This window comes from Salvia splendens, chromosome 6, assembly GCF_004379255.2.
Source record: "Salvia splendens isolate huo1 chromosome 6, SspV2, whole genome shotgun sequence".
Taxonomy (NCBI): domain Eukaryota; kingdom Viridiplantae; phylum Streptophyta; class Magnoliopsida; order Lamiales; family Lamiaceae; genus Salvia; species Salvia splendens.
Genome location: NC_056037.1, coordinates 25,693,989 through 25,712,955, shown reverse-complemented (window position 1 = coordinate 25,712,955; position 18,967 = coordinate 25,693,989). Strand labels below are relative to the sequence as shown.

General features: G+C 36.6%; 1 protein-coding gene and 3 long non-coding RNA genes across 4 annotated transcripts; 3 read left to right on the top strand and 1 right to left on the bottom strand.

The window, feature by feature from the left end:
- LOC121806983 lies at positions 1–821 on the top strand. The gene is made up of 2 exons (XR_006051724.1): positions 1–412; positions 548–821. It is a non-coding gene; the product is annotated as an uncharacterized LOC121806983 (long non-coding RNA).
- A 4,985-nt stretch (positions 822–5,806) lies between these two features.
- LOC121807337 lies at positions 5,807–6,375 on the top strand. The gene is made up of 2 exons (XR_006051804.1): positions 5,807–5,940; positions 6,076–6,375. It is a non-coding gene; the product is annotated as an uncharacterized LOC121807337 (long non-coding RNA).
- A 4,621-nt stretch (positions 6,376–10,996) lies between these two features.
- LOC121808606 lies at positions 10,997–12,569 on the top strand. Its single transcript, XR_006052229.1, has 2 exons — positions 10,997–12,214; positions 12,300–12,569. It is a non-coding gene; the product is annotated as an uncharacterized LOC121808606 (long non-coding RNA).
- A 5,128-nt stretch (positions 12,570–17,697) lies between these two features.
- LOC121809021 (pectinesterase inhibitor-like) lies at positions 17,698–18,189 on the bottom strand. The gene has a single exon (XM_042209574.1). The coding sequence runs from the start codon at positions 18,187–18,189 to the stop codon at positions 17,698–17,700; it is 492 nt and encodes a 163-aa protein (XP_042065508.1).
- Between the last annotated feature and the right edge of the window lie 778 nt (positions 18,190–18,967).

Genomic DNA, 18,967 nt, shown 5'->3' with positions numbered 1-18,967 from the left:
ACTCCCATACGCCCCCACGTCTCTCTCCCTTCACCTCATTCCATTTTCTCTCGGACAGCCTCGAAATGGCCCCGAACAGTCCCGATAAGATAAGTTCTTTACATTTCGTTACATTCTTTCGCATTTCATTTAATTACCGGGGAAGGGGTGTTGGATTGTTTGAGAATGATTGATTTGTTTGATCGGTGTTACTTGTGTGGGAGATTGATGTGTTGATGATATGCTATGTATAACAAAGATCACAAGGGAAGGGATTTATACCTTCTATGCTATGAACTTGACCGTGAGGTTTGTAGACTGAAAAGGGAGACTCCTTGAACTTGGCAGATTAAATTTCACGTCTGGAATTGAATTGAGAATTTGGCAGCTCTTCAAATTCTCGCTTTCTGTCGTGAATCCGTGACTTGTAGTGGTAGACACTTGGAAACCAAAAGCTCTTCTACTCTCCTTCTCTCTTGGCTCTCTCTCTCACTTTGTCTTTGCTAGAGATGACGGTGTGAAAGTGTATGTGGAAAACTGATATTTAACTTGTGACCTTTGATTGTAGAATTAAAGATGGAAGATGAAGAAGTTTGAAATTGGAGAGTCTCCATAGAAGGGGTATCGGCCAAGAGGGAGAAGGAAGAAGAAAGGATTTTGGGCTTGCTCCCATTTTTTGAAAAGAATTGGACTCCCACACTTTAATTAAATTGTTTTGGGCTCATTTGGTTGTAAGGCCCAAATTTGTATTATTCTTTATTTGTTAGACTTTTTGATTGTTATGGCCCAAAGCCATTTTTATATACACATTTGGACTTCAAATTTTATTAATTATTTCACGACATATATTTAAATTAGTACTTAAAAAGTACGGGTGTTACATTCTATCCACCTTAATAAAAATTTCGTCCCGAAATTTGCTCATCTCTAACAAATAGCTCTGGGTACTTATCTTTTATTTTATCATCGAGTTCCCATGTAGTCTCCTCATAACCAGCATTGTTGCTCGGGCTCTCTTTGGTAAGGTGTCCAACTCCACCACATTTGTAGCACATACTAGTCCCAATTCTGCATTCACCCAAATGATTCTTTCTTTTAAAGTTATCATCTAAGGATAGATGTTTCGTGCGTTATTTTTGTTCGAGCATCTCGCCCTGGTATGAAGAAACGTAGTAACTTGCAATCTCGTCAATCTTTCGAACTAGAACAAGTCGCTCTTCACAGGGTTGCCATTATCTCGTCGTCTCATCACCCCTTGGAATTCTCTCTTTTCTATGCCACATTCGTTCCATCGATAAATATATTGCCTTAAAAGAAAGCATAGTCTGCGCGTATAATTAGCCTACATCTAAGGCCTTTGAAGTCTACATCTCATAATATTATCAATCATACTCCATTCATTATCACGTCCAACATCAATTGCATAAACATTTCTCATTTCAAAACATTTTACCTTCTCTTTCGTTGAGCACGGCGAGACGGAATGTTGAGCCTTCAATGAATACTCTTTTAGTCTAGCGAAACGAGTCTAGACTAGATTGAATAAGAGACTCTCGGTCCAGAGCGGAAGGAAAAGTTGCTCTGATACCATTCTGTCACGACCGCACTTCCTAAGGATAGAAAGCACGGTGGATCGCGACTAGTGGAGGAATTAAGAAGCGGGGAAGAAAGGGGAAAACAATCAAGGGGTACGATATGTAGATCAAAAGATGAACTTTATTACCAAACTAGTTTTAACCCACGTGCGATGCACGGCGAAATATTTTTTATCATACGATTTTAAATTGTTAATTGATTAACACAAGATTAAGTTTTGATTCCGAAAACAAATTGGTAGTATTGCAAGTTTTAAAATTGGACGATAGCTTTTCAAACCTCAAAACGGTTTTAAAATTATATTTTGAAGTATAAAAGCGCCGACGCAGAATAATATTGTCACAAAATTGTGTGTAATTTTTTTTGTATTCTGTATCCATTTAAATTAGTACTATACTTTATCATAGCCGAGCTTCATTACATTGCAATATAGTGACCCTAATACGCTAAAAACCCAAACCTTGAAACCTAAATCATAAACCCTTAACGTTAAAATATAATCATCATGACCAATAATTGAGCCAAATATAAATAAAATCCTCCCACCGTCCCAGTTCAAATTTACTTTGTTAATCACTTTAAAACAAACTTTAATAATAGAAAAAAATAAAAAGAATATCATAACTTCATGTTAAACAATATGAAGAGTATTGGAAAATATGGAGGGAGTGAAAAACGTGATGAAAAAAATATGTGAGTGGATAAATTACCTAATGTCATATATTTATAGTCCAAAAAATAGAAGATAACTCCTCAAAATTTTCACTTTCTTCACCTATTATTAAAAAATTTTAAACCTTTTAATTTCCCAAATATTAAAAACTAAGCGTTACGTAAATGTTATCAAATTTTGAAAAATGAATGCGCAGATTAGGATATTTTAAAATATTAATTTTAAATTATAAATTAACTTGAATGGAATCAGAAATAATACCATTATATAAAAATTGTAAAAAAATGTAATGTTAATTATGAATTATACAACTAAAACATACTTATTAAACTCGAAATAATTAATAACAAATTATAAAGATTTGGAGCTATCTGATTCACAATATATGAGTGAGAATCATATGAAACAACTTGATTTGACTAATTTCTGAGAAATAGAAAATGAATCCACTCACATCACCTGTGAAATAAGATTCCAATTATAATAACTACAACATTATTTATTGCTAAAATAAAGATATCTTAATAATTTAAAATATTATATAAGATTAAGGATTATAACATCTTACGAATTACTGGATATGTAAACTTTCTATAATGTAAGATATTTCAAAATATTAATTTAAATTAGAAATTAATTAAATGTAATTGGAAATAATATAATTATATAAAATTGTAAATAAAAAATGTATTTACTAACCATGAATCATTGACTAAAATATATTAAACTCAAAATAAATTAATAACAAAATATAAAAATTTATCACACTCTAATTCAAATACGTGAATGAGGATCATCTGAAACAACATCAATTGGTTAAGTTATGAAAAGAAATATGAATGAATTTACAATTAATCAAACTAATAATAATTACATGAAAAGACTAAATCCAAACTTGCAAACCGGACTGGAGTATGCTGGCGATGATGCTACACATAAATACTACCACATCATTGGCCTTCATCCATGGCCAGTCCATCTACCCTCATCTCTGACACAGTTTGTTGTCGAGAAACGCATATTTACAAAACAAAACACATATAATTTGCATACAAATTTTAAACGATGCACAAAACAATACCGCATAACAACATATCGCATGATCATGAAAACCACACTCTAAACGATGATATTGATTTTGGCTCCATGAGTGTTAGCCTTACAAATATGAATGCGACTATTTTTGATAACCGAATAAACTGAGGAAACTCCAGACCATTCAGCAAGATATGGAATGGTTCCATGGTGTCAACCTTTCTTCCTAGTGAGTTTTAGGAGTACTGTATAAGATAAGTAGGTATGTGTGGATAGTAGGCCTCCAAATGTCATATTTATAGGCTAAAAAAATAACCATAAGGCTCTTTAAAAACTTTTCAAGTTCACTATTTATGATAAAATTATGATAATCAATTGCATATTAATTTAATCATTTTGAAATTAATTTGACCACATTAAGAAATCATTAATCACGTGAATTCATTTACAATAATATGAAACGTAGGAGGTAGGAGTATATAATTATTGACATATCATGGCCTCAACAATGAAATGGTCGGTTATACACAACTATTAGTATATAATTAGTACTCTTATTTTTCACAATTAATTCATAATTAATTAGCAATGGTGCAGGAGTATTCATTCTCATAATTAATTAGTATTAATTAATTAACATGACCTCAATATCTTAGCCAACCGTTTTATAAAAAACGCTTAGAATATTTAGATGGTCATATGATTACACTTATTATATAATTATAGATTCTAGGTAATTACAATAGTATCCAAAACTTATAACGTTTAGAGAAATTAATGGTATAATTATATTAATTACATTCTCTTAATTGATTATTAATTATTAGTATATAATTAATTTTGTAAAACGTAGAGACGGACTATAGTATAGACCTATTCACTAACTAAAATTGTTTTAATCCCAAACCAAAATTTTAAATTCCCAAAATGCCCCCAAAACTCAACTTTTATATATGTATAGATTATAGTCTGAAATAACGAAGCAACAAAATTCGTAGGAAAAGTAGTCCAACAGAATAAAGATAACATCAGAGTTCTAAAACTTGACATAGCGGAAGCATTTGAGAGTTAGCTACTACTATGTATGAAGACACAATAGTAACCGGATCATTTATTGAATACTGTCTCTGTCCAATGCTCAACATCCTCCGTCCCCCGTCCACGCTCAACCTGCACATAGGGAAAACATATGCAGGGGCTGAGTACTTGATGCACTTAGTGAACTCATGCCCGAAATACATTTATCATTTAAGACATGTCAAGCCATCATCGAGTGAATCTCGGGTTTTACTTTAAAAAGGCTGAGAAACACTAAATCATTCATTTAATAAAAATAGTGCCTGCAGGCAATCATCATCCCCCATCATGTACCATATCTGAGCTATCATGTGAAACGAGAATGTGACCACAATCTCGATCACTGGACCGGCCGACCTAGGGGACGGCTCTCGATCCCTATCAGTGCACTAGTCCGAGTAGGGACTCACTCCCTAGTCAGACCCGAATTCGTTAACTATAAAAGTCTAGTAGGATATTATCCCAGTAGACAATCAGATAGGCAATTCAAAACATAAAATACGGCATGACATACTATTTTAAACCGCCCTTATTTCACCATAACATATCATTTCAAATAAAAGAGTTTAAGTAATAAAGCCCACCTCAAAAGCTTAGGATTTCTGTAAAAAGTTCCTCGTTCCGACTTTAGCGTGCATGCGAACCACCTTTTCAGTACATAAAGTTCACATCAAACTCGGTAACGAAGACATTTTAGAATGCATGCACTCTAATTAAAATCTTTTAATTCGTTTCCTCGGTTTTCGTGCATTTTCGATTATTCGGCGGCCGCCCAAGGCGTCGCTTGCGGCGCCGGTCGGCCGCTTACGCCCATTCTTTCCTCCGTTGGCTCCTCGCATTTTTCCACGACGTCGAAATAAATTTCTTAAAATTTATTTAAGCGTATAATTAAATTACCGCACTATTTCTCTTCGCCAATATATATTCATTTCGGACTTAGGATAGAAATCCTCGTTCTTTGAATAAGAAATTAATTTAATAATTTCCCAAAATTAAATTATTGGCCCAAGATTAATTATTTTCTTAGTCCATCTTATTTCTCCAATTAAATTTTAAAGCCCCAAAAAAAAAACTCAACAACACTTCAAATTTTAAATTGAGAGGCCCAATTCTTTTAAAACAAACCATTGCCCAATTTTTTTAAAAAGAAAGCCCAGTTTTTTTTTTAACTCCCATACGCCCCCACGTCTCTCTCCCTTCACCTCATTCCATTTTCTCTCGGACAGCCTCGAAATGGCCCCGAACAGTCCCGATAAGATAAGTTCTTTACATTTCGTTACATTCTTTCGCATTTCATTTAATTACCGGGGAAGGGGTGTTGGATTGTTTGAGAATGATTGATTTGTTTGATCGGTGTTACTTGTGTGGGAGATTGATGTGTTGATGATATGCTATGTATAACAAAGATCACAAGGGAAGGGATGTATACCTTCTATGCTATGAACTTGACCGTGAGGTTTGTAGACTGAAAAGGGAGACTCCTTGAACTTGGCAGATTAAATTTCACGTCTGGAATTGAATTGAGAATTTGGCAGCTCTTCAAATTCTCGCTTTCTGTCGTGAATCCGTGACTTGTAGTGGTAGACACTGGGAAACCAAAAGCTCTTCTACTCTCCTTCTCTCTTGGCTCTCTCTCTCACTTTGTCTTTGCTAGAGATGACGGTGTAAAAGTGTATGTGGAAAACTGATATTTAACTTGTGACCTTTGATTGTAGAATTAAAGATGGAAGATGAAGAAGTTTGAAATTGGAGAGTCTCCATAGAAGGGGTATCGGCCAAGAGGGAGAAGGAAGAAGAAAGGATTTTGGGCTTGCTCCCATTTTTTGAAAAGAATTGGACTCCAACACTTTAATTAAATTGTTTTGGGCTCATTTGGTTGTAAGGCCCAAATTTGTATCATTCTTTATTTGTTAGACTTTTTGATTGTTATGGCCCAAAGCCATTTTTATATAAACATTTGGACTTCAAATTTTATTAATTATTTCACGACATATATTTAAATTAGTACTTAAAAAGTACGGGTGTTACACTATGTGCCCAAGGAAATTCATTTCTTTGAGCCAAAACTCACACTTACTGAACTTGGCGTAGAGTTTCTCGGCCCTTAACGTCTCCAAGGTAGTTCTCAAATGTTCTTCATGTTCCTTCTCATTATTTGAGTAGATAAGGACGTCGTCTATGAAGACTAAGATAAACTTGTCCAAGTATGGATGGAACACACGATTCATAAGGTCCATAAATATAGCCAGGGCATTTGTCAATCCGAAAGGCATCACTATAAACTCATAATGGTCGTATCTAGTTCGGAAAGCCGTCTTGAGTACATCTTCTCGTCGGACTCTTAGTTGATGGTATCCCGATCTCAAATCCATTTTCGAGAATACTCGGCTCCACGGAGTTGATCAAACAAATCATCTATCCTCGGCAGTGGATATTTGTTCTTGAGTGTCAACTTGTTCAGCTCTCGATAATCTATGCACATCCTCAATGTTCCATCCTTCTTCTTCACGAACAACACTGGTGCTCCCCACGGCGGCACACTGGGTCTAATGAAACCCAAGTCTAGCAAATCTTGTAGTTGTATCTTAAGCTCTTCCAATTCCTTAGGCGCCATACGGTACGGTGCCTTAGATATCGGTGCTGATCCTGGCTCCAAATCAATTGTAAACTCCAACTGTCTATCGGGTGGTGGTCCTGGAAAGGCGTTGGGAAAAACATCTGGAAATTCATTCACTACTGCCACATCCTCTATGCTTCTTTCTTTCTTCTCCTCTCCATTTAGATAGACGAGATACGTTAGGCATCCCTTCCTCATCATAGTCGTCGCTTGAAGTGCAGAAATTATGGAGTTGCGTCGATTCATAGAAATCCCATAAAATATAGTCGGCTCCTTTCCTGGGGTTTGAAAAGAGATCTCTCTCTCTTTGCAGCGAATGGTAACACGATTCTCGGCCAACCAATCCATTCCCAAAATTATATCTACACTCCCCATCGACATAACTTGTAATTTGTGTGCAACTAGCTTAAGTTCTCCCATAGTAAATTCTACATTCGAGCAAATTTGTGAAATATCTATAGTTCCTCCTACGGGTTAAGTCACACTCATTCTTTGTTCAGTTCTATTGATAGGCAGTTCTAAAGTATTCACACATGATGCTGATATAAAAGAATGTGATGCACCCGTATCAAACAAAATAACAATAGGCATGTCGAGGAGCGTGCCCATACCTGCCAAGTTTCCTTGCTCTTGATTCCCTTGCTGGTTCGTCGATTGTTTCCCTTTTAAAGCATATGCCCTTGCCTGAGTGGGAAGTCCTTGACGACGTTGTTGTTGTTGCTGCTGTGGTGCGTGTAAGTATCCCCTCGGTTCGGCTTGTAATGCCCGCACTTGCGGACATAACCCTTGATTGTTCTGTCCTGCTCCCATCCCCATAATCTTACTCGGGCATTCTCTTGAGAAGTGGCCATTTCCACCACAAGTGTAACATTTATTGCTCTTTTCTCTGCACTCCCCAAAATGGTTCTTAAAGCACTTAGCACACTGGGGGGCTCTAGGCCGGATGTCACCCCTCTGATAGAGAGCACTCTGCCTACCTCCGTACTGCGGTGGGTTTCTGATGGGTTGCTGCCTCTTGTTATCATATGGAGTCTGATCTCCATCCTATTTCCTCTCTTATCTCTGAAATTATGTTGTTGAAGTGGCACTAGTGTAGTATTTGCTACTGTCATCTCCTTAGACAACGCTTCTTCCACATCTAATGCACAAGCCAAAATCTCAGAATATGAAAGTCCTCTGCGACTTGCCACTGCTACTCTTATTTTGTGCTTGAGACCAGCACGGAACTTTTCTGCCATTTTCTCATTTGTATCCACCAACTCGGGAGCATATCGAGTCATTTCACACAGTGCACGATCGTACTCTGTCACCGTCATATTCCCTTGCTTCAAAGTATGGAATTCAACTACTTTTGCTCGCCTATAGCTCATGGGGACGTACTTATTGTACACTTCTTCCTTGAATATCTCCCAAGTAAGCGCTTCACGGCGTTCAGGGTTCATTGTCCTTAGCTTGGTATCCCACCAAAAATCTGCGGGCCCCGTTAATTGAAAAGCCACACAAGCGAGGCGTTCCTTGTCGGTGCACTCCATAAAATCAAATATGCGCTCGAGGGCGCGTACCCAAGTCTCTGCCTTAGACGGCTCTCCCAGTCCATCAAACTGTGGGGGTTTTTGCCTCAAAAAGGTATCAATGTATTGTTTGGGTTGAGGCGGGGGAGGCGGTGGTGGTTGCTCTCCCTCTACATTCTGAGGGTCCACAGGGTCATCCTCTCCACGTCCACGCCTAGGTCTACGTCCACATCTCGGTGGCATTCTGATTCAAAATGCATAGATTAATATGGTCGCTCCAATTATTAATCACTACATTCTCTTATCAAAACATCTCACGCAACCTTTCATATATAACGATTATAGAATACGTATAATAAAACAAGCTACGTATGCGCATGTAACACTAGCTATCATCACTCAAACTTCCATTCACACCTTCCGAACGTTTATACTTATTATTTTTCTTTTATCCTTTCGGTTTTAGAGATTTACTGTGGTTCGCTGTTCCACGTTCATTTAATTTGCTCGGAGGATCAATAATTGAGTTGCTACATATTACTAGAATTGATAATGTAAGGTCAAACGTTCATCCAAAACAGTCCGCAATCACACAAGGAATTCATAATATCATACTTTAGTATCTACGAGTCATGACTCAAATCATCACGTAAAGGACACATAATCGAGCATACACAAACAATTATCACTAGACGTCTCAACACATAGCAACATCATGTTCCTCAAAATCTCAATAGGAAAAGAACTAGCATGCTTTCACTTAGAGTTCAAATATTTCCAAAAATTTTCACAAGTTTCCTCAACATAATTCTTTTTTCGCCAATCTAATTCCACCATGAACAACTAATCATTTCCATTCCCAAAATACGTACCTCAAAATCACTAACAAAAATTTTGGTTACCTCTTTTCAGGTTGAGCGCGATTGTCGGATGTTGAGCCTTTGACACTTTTAAATTAAATTTTTTTTATCTAGGGATACTAATCTAGATCAAGAAGGAAAGAAGACTCTTGGGTCCAGAGCGGAAAGAAAGTCGCTCTGATATCACTCTGTCACGCCCACATTTTCTAAGGATAGAAAACACGGTTGATCGCGACTAGGGGAGGATTAAAGAAGCGGGGAAGAAAGGGAAAAAAACAAACACATTTGACCAAAAATTTAATAACTGGATTAACTTTGAAAACGTCATAATATTATCCTAACAATAATACCAACTCTAAGTAAATTAAGTGTCACGACCACATCTCCTTAGTCAAAGAAAGTGTAGCTATATCGCGACTAAAACTTACTGAAGCTGTCTCAACTCATCATAAGATGCTTAAATCAAAGGAAACATTGTCTGAAATGTGTTGAGGGTACAAATCATACTGAATCAGAGTAGTTATGGAACAATTGTCTTTGCTAAAAGCAAGTTTTAAAATTTGCGCAACGGAAGAGTACTAAGACAGATGCAATATGTATGAAGACATACTACACCAGCTATCCTTCTACTTATTTAGTCTCCTGTCCCAACACCTCCTCGGCTTCGACAACGATCAACCTGCACATTAAGGAAAACAATATGCAGGGCTGAGTACTTGATGCACTCAGTGGGCTCATGCCAAAAATTGTTTTCTTTTAGTTGTCAGCCAAGCTGAGTGAACGCGGGCTTTTTCTGAAAACAAGTCCCGACCACTAAAATCTGTTATTTCTTTCTGAAATAGACTGCAGTCATTTAAACTTTTGATGATATGCCATATCAGCTGCGTGAATCGGGAATGTGGCCACATTCCCGACCACTGGGCCGGCCAACCTGGCGCTAGCTCACGACCCACGAACCGGCCAACCTGGCGCTAGCTCACGGTCCCTATGTGTACACTAGTCCGAGTAGGATTTACTGACCTACTGGGACCCGAATTCGATTTAACAGATAGGCAACCACAAAATAAAACATGTCATGACAACTCATTCAAATAATCATGTTTTCACATAAACACGCTTTAAAAGAAAGAAGAGAAGGAAGCCCACCTCAATTGCTTAAACTCTTGCAAAACGGGTGCTTTCCTTTCCTGAGATTACGTGTCGAGCGACGACGTTCCTTTATAAAATTTAATATACTTAAATTAGGCTTTAAAAAAAATTGCTTATCTTGCATGAATGCATGCCTAAGCGTGTGCTCTTTTATTTTATCTCTTTCTTTCAAAAATTAGAGATCTAAATTCTTTAACTAAAACTGTGACTATTAAAGTCCGCTTTAATTATTTTATCGAAAACTATTTCAACACGGCTTAATAATTTCTCTTCTTCCGTGGGTTAGGGATTTATTTCCGTTATGCTTTTGAAATAATCTAAGATAATGGGTCCAACCAAAATAAGCTTTGTGGTCCAAACTAATTAAAGAAGGGGCAGTGGCCCATTTTAATTTCTGTTGAATCTGGCCCAATTGCTTAAAAATCTCTCATGGCCCAAATAATGGCCCAAATAGGATTACCTTACAAGAGAACTCTCCTCTCCCATCAGCATCGGCCAGCTCCCTCATTCAACATCCCCAAATTGTGAGAATCAGAACCCTAATCGCCTACATCTCTCTCTTTTTCCCTCGGCGGTAATTCAGCCACCCACTACTCAATTTCCGGCCAGCGACGAGCCGTCACCACCACCGACAACTCCAGTGGGTCGAAATCAGCCTAGCAGGCGCCGTCTACGCTGCCCCTTCGCGAGGCAGCCTCGACATTCTCCGGCGACTCAGCGTCGACGTCATCGCATCTCCGGCGCTCGTACAGCAGCTGTCGGAGTCAGCAGTGCTCACCGTCGCCTTGCGAGGCTTCCGCCGTCGCCGCTGATTCGCTGCTGGTCCGAGACTCACGCCGCCGGTGCCGATCTTCCTCAGCGACGAGCCATCGCGTGTCACGGCTGCCTTGCGGTCAACTTCCGGCTCCGTCGTCAAACGACCTAGCGCAAGCTAAGTTTCTCTTTCGTTTATTTGTTTGGTTCCTCTTAGTGATTTAAAGTTGTAAGCTCAGTAGGGTATCTCTGATTACTTGAGTCCAGATGAAGGACTCCTACTATATCCCTGTTTCTCAAATATAGTCTAGCGTGCTCTCGACATGGTTTAGTCGGTGACTTGTGAGAATACTATCATATGGTGCTGCTATCGTCCTACATGTTCTCCTAATGTCATTTTCATGCTTAAGTTTCTGAAACTATGGGGTTCTTCTAGCATGCTTGTGATGTCTACATGATGCTATAATTTGGTTAACTGAGTCTGAAGGGGATTGAGGTTACCTTCACTGAACTCGTGCTGCTCTTTCTTACTGCTGGCCTCGTTTCTCCTCTGCCTCGGTTCTTTTCTTTCTTTAACTGGATGTTGCCTGGTGATAAGGAGGGAGGAAGAGGCTGAGCCCTATTTATGCTTATGGCTTAACTGAAAGCCTGAAAAGGCTGGCGTACTTGGCTGTAATTGTTGGCTGGGCAGTAGTTGTTCCCTCTGCAATAAAATCGCAGGGTGTACTCGTGAGTTGGATGAGCCTTTGGCTTCTGGTTGTGCCCTGATACCATAACCGAAAGTTGTGCCTATTTCTTGTATTATTTGCTGCACACTTTAACTGCAAATGTGTACTCCTCTCGCAGGTATTGGCTGGAGTGCAGGTGGCTGCTGGTTGGGCTGGTGTGAGCCGTGGAGTGCAGGGATAAAGCAGCCTCTTACCTTCCTTTTTCAGTAAGTTTTGGTCTTCAAAGCTTAAAGTAGGTTTGTTCCTTATCCTTGCTTATTTTGCCAACTAAAAACTTTAGTGGCCTATGTAACTTCTTGTTTATCTTGTTGTTTCTGGTAGGGACAAGAGGCTGGCTCCCTCCGACTGCTGTCCCGTCGACTCGGCCCAACGGGCCGTCGGAAACCTGGGCTAAAACAAGCTAAGGAGAAGGCCCAAAACTAGTTTTCTCTTTTCTTCTTATTTTGTAATGGTTAACTAGTGTCTATTTCATTTCCTTTTGCTCTCGTTGTAAAACTGTAGATTATTGACTTAGCTCGGGGTGTATACTTCATCGCGTTACTTAAGAAATACACGACCCCTTTTGCTTCCGTGTCTTAACGGAAGTTCTAATGTGTGTCTTTTGAATACTCAAGGAATAACGAATATTCTTTCGTTCATATTGCAAAAAGTAAAAGCTGGTATTTATTTCTTAAGAGTTCTCGAGAATCTAGGTCTCGGCTATTACATTAAGAATGGAAAATAAACAATTTTCAGATGAGTTAGACTCTCCACGAATAAACAATTCTAAAAAAAAGGACTCTTAGCGGAAGCGTTCAAGACACGGAAAATGCTGAGTATGAAGACACGACAAATCCAACAATTATTAGTCATGACAAAACAATCCATGAACTCTGCTCAACATCATCCACGTCCATCGCCGCTCAATCTGCACAGTAAGAAAAACAATATGCAGGGCTGAGTACTTGATGCACTCAGTGGACACATGCCAAAACATAGTTTATCAAGCCATAATCAAGTGACCTTGGGGGTTTTAATTAAAAGAACCCAAGTACACGAAAATATATATTTCACAAGTTCGGTTGGCCAACCATTTTCCATCCACATTCACCATCACCATATCTGAACATACATGACAAGGAAGGTGGCCACGAACCAAGTCACTAGACCGGCCAACTCCAAAGAGATAGCACACGATATACGGGGTGTACACTAGTCCGAGCAGGGTTTGCGGCCCTACTGGAACCCGAATTCGATTAACCATACATGGCATAGCCACTTCAGATAGGTTCATTCAAAAACAAAACATGGCAAGACAAACACTTTCCACCTCCTTTCACATAAAAAGTATTTAGGACATAGTCCTTATTTAAAAAGAAAGTCCACCTTAACAGCTTAACTCCCCAATCACTTTCTGTTCCAACCGCAACAACGTGCACAAGTTCACCCTTTTTGAAATATCATGATATGCAAAAATTAGACTTTGCAAAATAATAATTTAACAATGCATGCATCCTAAGTGTGTGCTCAATTTATCCTTCGTTCACATATAATCAAACGGATTTATCAATTAAACACCAAAGTTCCCAACATAGAAAACTCTCGGTCATCACCGAAATTAGGCGGTATGTAAAATTCCAATACACTAAATTCAATTTGTTAATAAACTATACCAACCCAATTAAACAAAATTAAAGAATGAGAAAGAAACTGTGTAACTTAATATACTCCCAAGTTCCAACCGTAACTCCCAAAAAAAAAAAAGAGCTGTAGCTTATACTCCCAACCAAAACCCACGTGTATACAATGGCGGATCCAGGAATTTATATTCGTGGGGTCGGATCAAACAAGACAGTAATATAATATTTAAATATGATTTTATTAATGTAAATATTAAATTTTAAATAAAACTATGTTATATATACACGAAAGTTGACTCCAACAAAATGACTTGAAATTATTTCATTAAAAATTATTCGCGATTGTTTGAATAGATTTAACAAGATTACTAATAGTCGAGATATATGCAATCTTTTCATATATCACTTATTAATGTGGTCTATAGGATAAATATTACTACTTCCTACATCACCTAAAAATATAACTTTTTATATTAAGAATTTTTAACACACTTTTCTTTTTATCTTTTCTTACTTTATCAATTTTGCATTAAGACTATCATGCCGTTTCAAAAGTTTCTATTTCTAGGAGACGGAGGGAGTATAATAAAATGAATAATCAAAAGCAAAAATAATTAAATTAGAGAAAAAAAATTAAGACTAAGAAAACAAAATATGGAATACGGATTATAATAATTATTGATTAGTCCACAATGGTGGTGTTTGGTTTCCAAGATAAAATAGTACCAAGATATAATATAGGATCGAGTTGTGAGATTATTTTAGTCATATGGGGTTAGCTAAGACTAATTATTCCATGATTATTAATCCAGGATTGAGTTGTGAGATTGAATCTCTTGAATCAAACACACGAAATTTAATCCCGAATACAATCTTGCAAACTGAAACCCCCAAAGAGAAAAAAATGAAAATAATAATAGTCTCATTATAGAAAAGTGAGTTAAAGGTTATCAATATTAGTGTTGAAACTTGAAACTTATACACGGTTTTTGTTCAACTTCAATTATTATGAAACCTTGAATTAATGTTGGAATTTCTGTTAAAATACAAGGTGAAAAATGGGTTAGGCTATAACTTAATCAGTAATAAAATAAGATGATCCAGTTTATAAAGCCCAACTAATAGAAAATTAATAAGAAATTAAACTCCAGTTCACAGCAAGAAGCAGGCCGTCGTCGGATGGGTGTTGAGGATGGGGTCGAAGGTGCGGAGACTATGGGGTCGGCGGGCGATGGAGGGCGTCTCCCGGCAATTCTCCACGGCTGGCGGAGGGGTCGGCCGACCCCGCCCGACCCCGTCTAGATCCGCCGCTGCGTGTATATACTCCTTTCACAACACAGTACCTAATATTATTATATTCCATACTCCACATTTGCAAAAGAAAGGGGAAATATTAAACGTATACTCCTAGCCACAATTCGTCTTCTTCAAAACCCAACAGCAACTCTTTCTCTCCCTACTTCTCAGATTCTTTCTTATTACTCTCTGTCTCCCTCTAAATATCACTCTCTCTCTCTCTCTTTATCTCAAAAAAGAACCCATAAATTTTATTAAAACTCCCAGCCTCCAAACACGTCATCTTCATCAACCCAAAACAACTCTCTCTCTCAAATCCCTCTCTATTCTTCCTCCCTCTTCCTTGTTCCAGAATTTAAATCATTCATTAAATTTCTCAGTTGTTCGTTTCAAATATTCATGGGCAGATAGGGATTTTATGAATTTGGGAATTTGAAGAAAACAAGGCTACTAAAGCACTAAAGATCCAAGCTTTATCAAGAATGTCTCCTTCAACAGTTTATGAAATTCAATTCCGTGAACTACAATGAGTGTATGAATCGTGAAGTATGAGCAGGAATGCAGAGGGTTCAGAGATTTATGGGTATACCTTTGGAAAGAAGAAAAGTTTGCTCACAGAAGATAATAATAGCTCTCCCAGTTTCTCCTTTACATTGTGATGTTTGAGATTTTTGGTTATGGAATCAACAAATATGGAGGTTTTCGAATTCAACTGAAGGAGGAGAAAATTACCTTAATGGAGGAGGAGAAGAATTGCAGAACGGAAGATGGTAATTTGCTGAGATTAAAGGGAAGATATATGTGGCGTCAATAGGGGGGTTATTTGGTTGGAGATTCTTAAGGAGAGAATGAGATATCGAGGAACCCGTATAGTAATGGGATTGGGAGAAATTTATTTGACTAAAATTTGACTGCAGAAGGAATACAATAATTAATAAATATTTTGGGCTTCTCCAAATTTGGTTAACTAAAAAGAAATAAAAGGCTAGAACAATAGAGAAAAAATGATAGGCCGAAATATTTTATTTAGAGTATTAATTAAATTGTGGTATTTTATTTTTAGTACTTGGTGTTATTCCAAGTACTCGTACGAACGCCCAAAATTTCCCATCGACGAATCTCACCTCAATCTCGTCGACAACTTACACCACACAATTAATCAACAATAACTCAAGCATTCACTATTTCCGTTCACAACCAATCGTCTCAAAACAAAAATCTTAGCTTAAAAGATAGAAAGAAAAAAAAATGGGTATTACAAGAATACCGTAGAAATTAATCATTGAAATTTTCATAAATAACAATATAAGATCAACATTCTTCTTGTTTGATTTTGTTTGATCCTTTTTATAGTAAAGATTGTTATAGAAATCATATAATGAATTTGCATGTGACAAATATGTCATTTCGTGATCATTTGAAAGAGGATTCTCCCACTGTCCAAATAAGTAGTCCTTATATATATGGCACGAGTTTATTCAACAAGGGTAAAATAAGAAATATAAGAAGAAAAATTAATTCAAATACCGGTATTCAAAAATAGAACTAAAATATTATAGAGAATTTGGGTGGACGAACTAAATGAAAAAATAGTCTTTTTTTTACGGACAGTGACTGATATTATTATAAAAAATAGTGTCCCAATTTAACTCACTTGATATTTCCAGTCATAGTTATTTCTACTTGAGACTCAGTATACTAGAGGATAAGATTGGAATGGATTTTCTTCGTTGAAATAGAATTTTTGACAGAAGTTTACAAACAATAAGGTATAAATAAATTAAAACTATTTTATAGCCATTGATATAAATATATTCAAAAATATGCTCAAATAGCATAACAATAGTAAAACTAAGTCAGGACTCAAACATCTAAATACATGTAAAATTAGTGTTATCACGCTTTTGCGTTCACAGTGTGAGTGGTGCACGAACGTGTCATGCAGTTGTGCGATACACCTGCAAACTGTTTTAACTTTATTGTTTTTCCTTTAATTTCAGTACTCCCTCCTTGATTTATGCACTCTATTTTTCTTAAGATTTGATCCTCCGTGGATAGCACTAAAATTGGAATTGGAAAAGCATAAGAGGTCACTAAAATTGCAATTATAAAGGTAGAAGAATCCTCACAACATGAACCCCCATAAACATGATGGCAAAGACACACTTTCTAGATATTAGAATGAAAATATATGTGCAAAATAAAATAAAACGATAGTAACATGGATTAAACTAGAGCAATGATAATGCATAATGATCACGCAAAGTATGTATGTAAAACAATTCTTACATAATAAAACAATTTTTTGCAACCTCAACTAAGAATGATACATGAAAGTGGGAACAAGGGATACAACTGTATAAAATATAACAAAATATTAGTACTATTTTTAGTACTCGTTTATACAAAAATTGGAATCCAGTGGCAACACGTTAAGAATTTGTGCTCCTATTTTATTTAATTTTTTGCACTAGCATTTTCTTTTTGTTAGGTACTTAATTATATGCGCTCATGTTTCTCTTGACTCAACAGAGCAAAAATTATGTCTCTCATGCATCAATTTTTTCCATTTATTCTTATAGAATAAAAGGTTGGTTATACAAAATATCATACGGTTCAAAATCAAATTCTTTTGGTATTATCTCTATCAGAATAGTCATTTGAGAAAGGTAAACATTACTCAAGCGATAGTGTATATTGTATATTAAATTAAAATCACTTATTCATTGTGGTATAATATCAAACAAAATAAAAAAGTGGGTTATACTATCATATGCATTATTATAATTCCAATTATTTGCTAATTACAAAGTATTAGCAATAATCAGGAGCAACTGAATAAATGTGTATGCTTTATTAGTAGCTTGCTTCAATTTAGTTGGTTCGCTTGCTCCAAATTCCTCGCTGCAAGTTCTCACATCGGTTAGAGCTGTCGAACCTTTGGTTTGGAGTGTGCTGATGTTAGGCCTGTCTAGCTTCGGTATCAAGGGCTTGGCCTCTTGCAAGTTGCCCACTGCATCATCAAAGTTCTCGATACATGTATCGATTTTATCTTTGTTGCCAGGGCTGGACACTGACTTTGCTACGTTGATGGAGGCTTGTGTGGCGGACAAGGAATTGTCAAGCGCTATCCTAGCCAAGTCTCGAGCATCAGCACCCTTTGATCGAGGGTCAGATCTCAGTGCTTGGTTGCATAGGGAGGGATTGTTGGATTTGGTGCACAAATCAGCTATTAAATCAGCATGGCATTGGCTTAACAAGGCGAGAGACAAAAATATTATGGTAGAATAAGACATCTTTTTTTGTCTCTTTACTATTGCTCTTTTGTATGTGAGTTTCGATTTTTGTGTATTATTTGATTTGAATGGGTCTATTTATAATCGAAAATTTGACACAATAAATGGCGTATATTTCAAATTTACATAAATGCTAGCTATATTCGATATATGGTAATGAGATCCTTCTTAATGAAATGAAATATTATTGCGCTTTACATTGAAATATATTTATAGTGAATCTATTGCATAAATGTAGAGATCGTCCAAGGAAATTTATTGAGTTTTTCACTGAAAAATGGAAATAGCTAGGCAGAATGATTCACAAATAAAGGAATGCTTTTTGTGAAAATGGTGCGAGCATAATGCACGTACTCTTTCCGATTTAACAAATTTTCATTCTCTTAGTATTATCATTATCATTAAGTACCTAACAGAAAGAAAATGCATGTACAAAAATAATAGGAGCTCAAATCCTTAATGTGTTGTCAGTGTATTCCAATTATTTATATAAACGAGTACTGAAAATAAGAATGTTTTGTGTTTTTATGGTACAGTTGTATCCCTTGTTCCCACTGGCATATGCTGTTGTTAATTGAGGTTGCAAAAAATTATTTTATTGTAAGAAAAATGTTTAAATACATACTTTATGTGATCATTATGCATAATCATTGTTCTCGTTTATTCCATGTTGCTATTTTTGTTTTATTTTGCACATTTATATTCATTCTAATATCTAGAAAGTGTGTGTTTGCCATCGTGTTTATAGTGGTTTGATATCAAATTATCAGAAAATCCT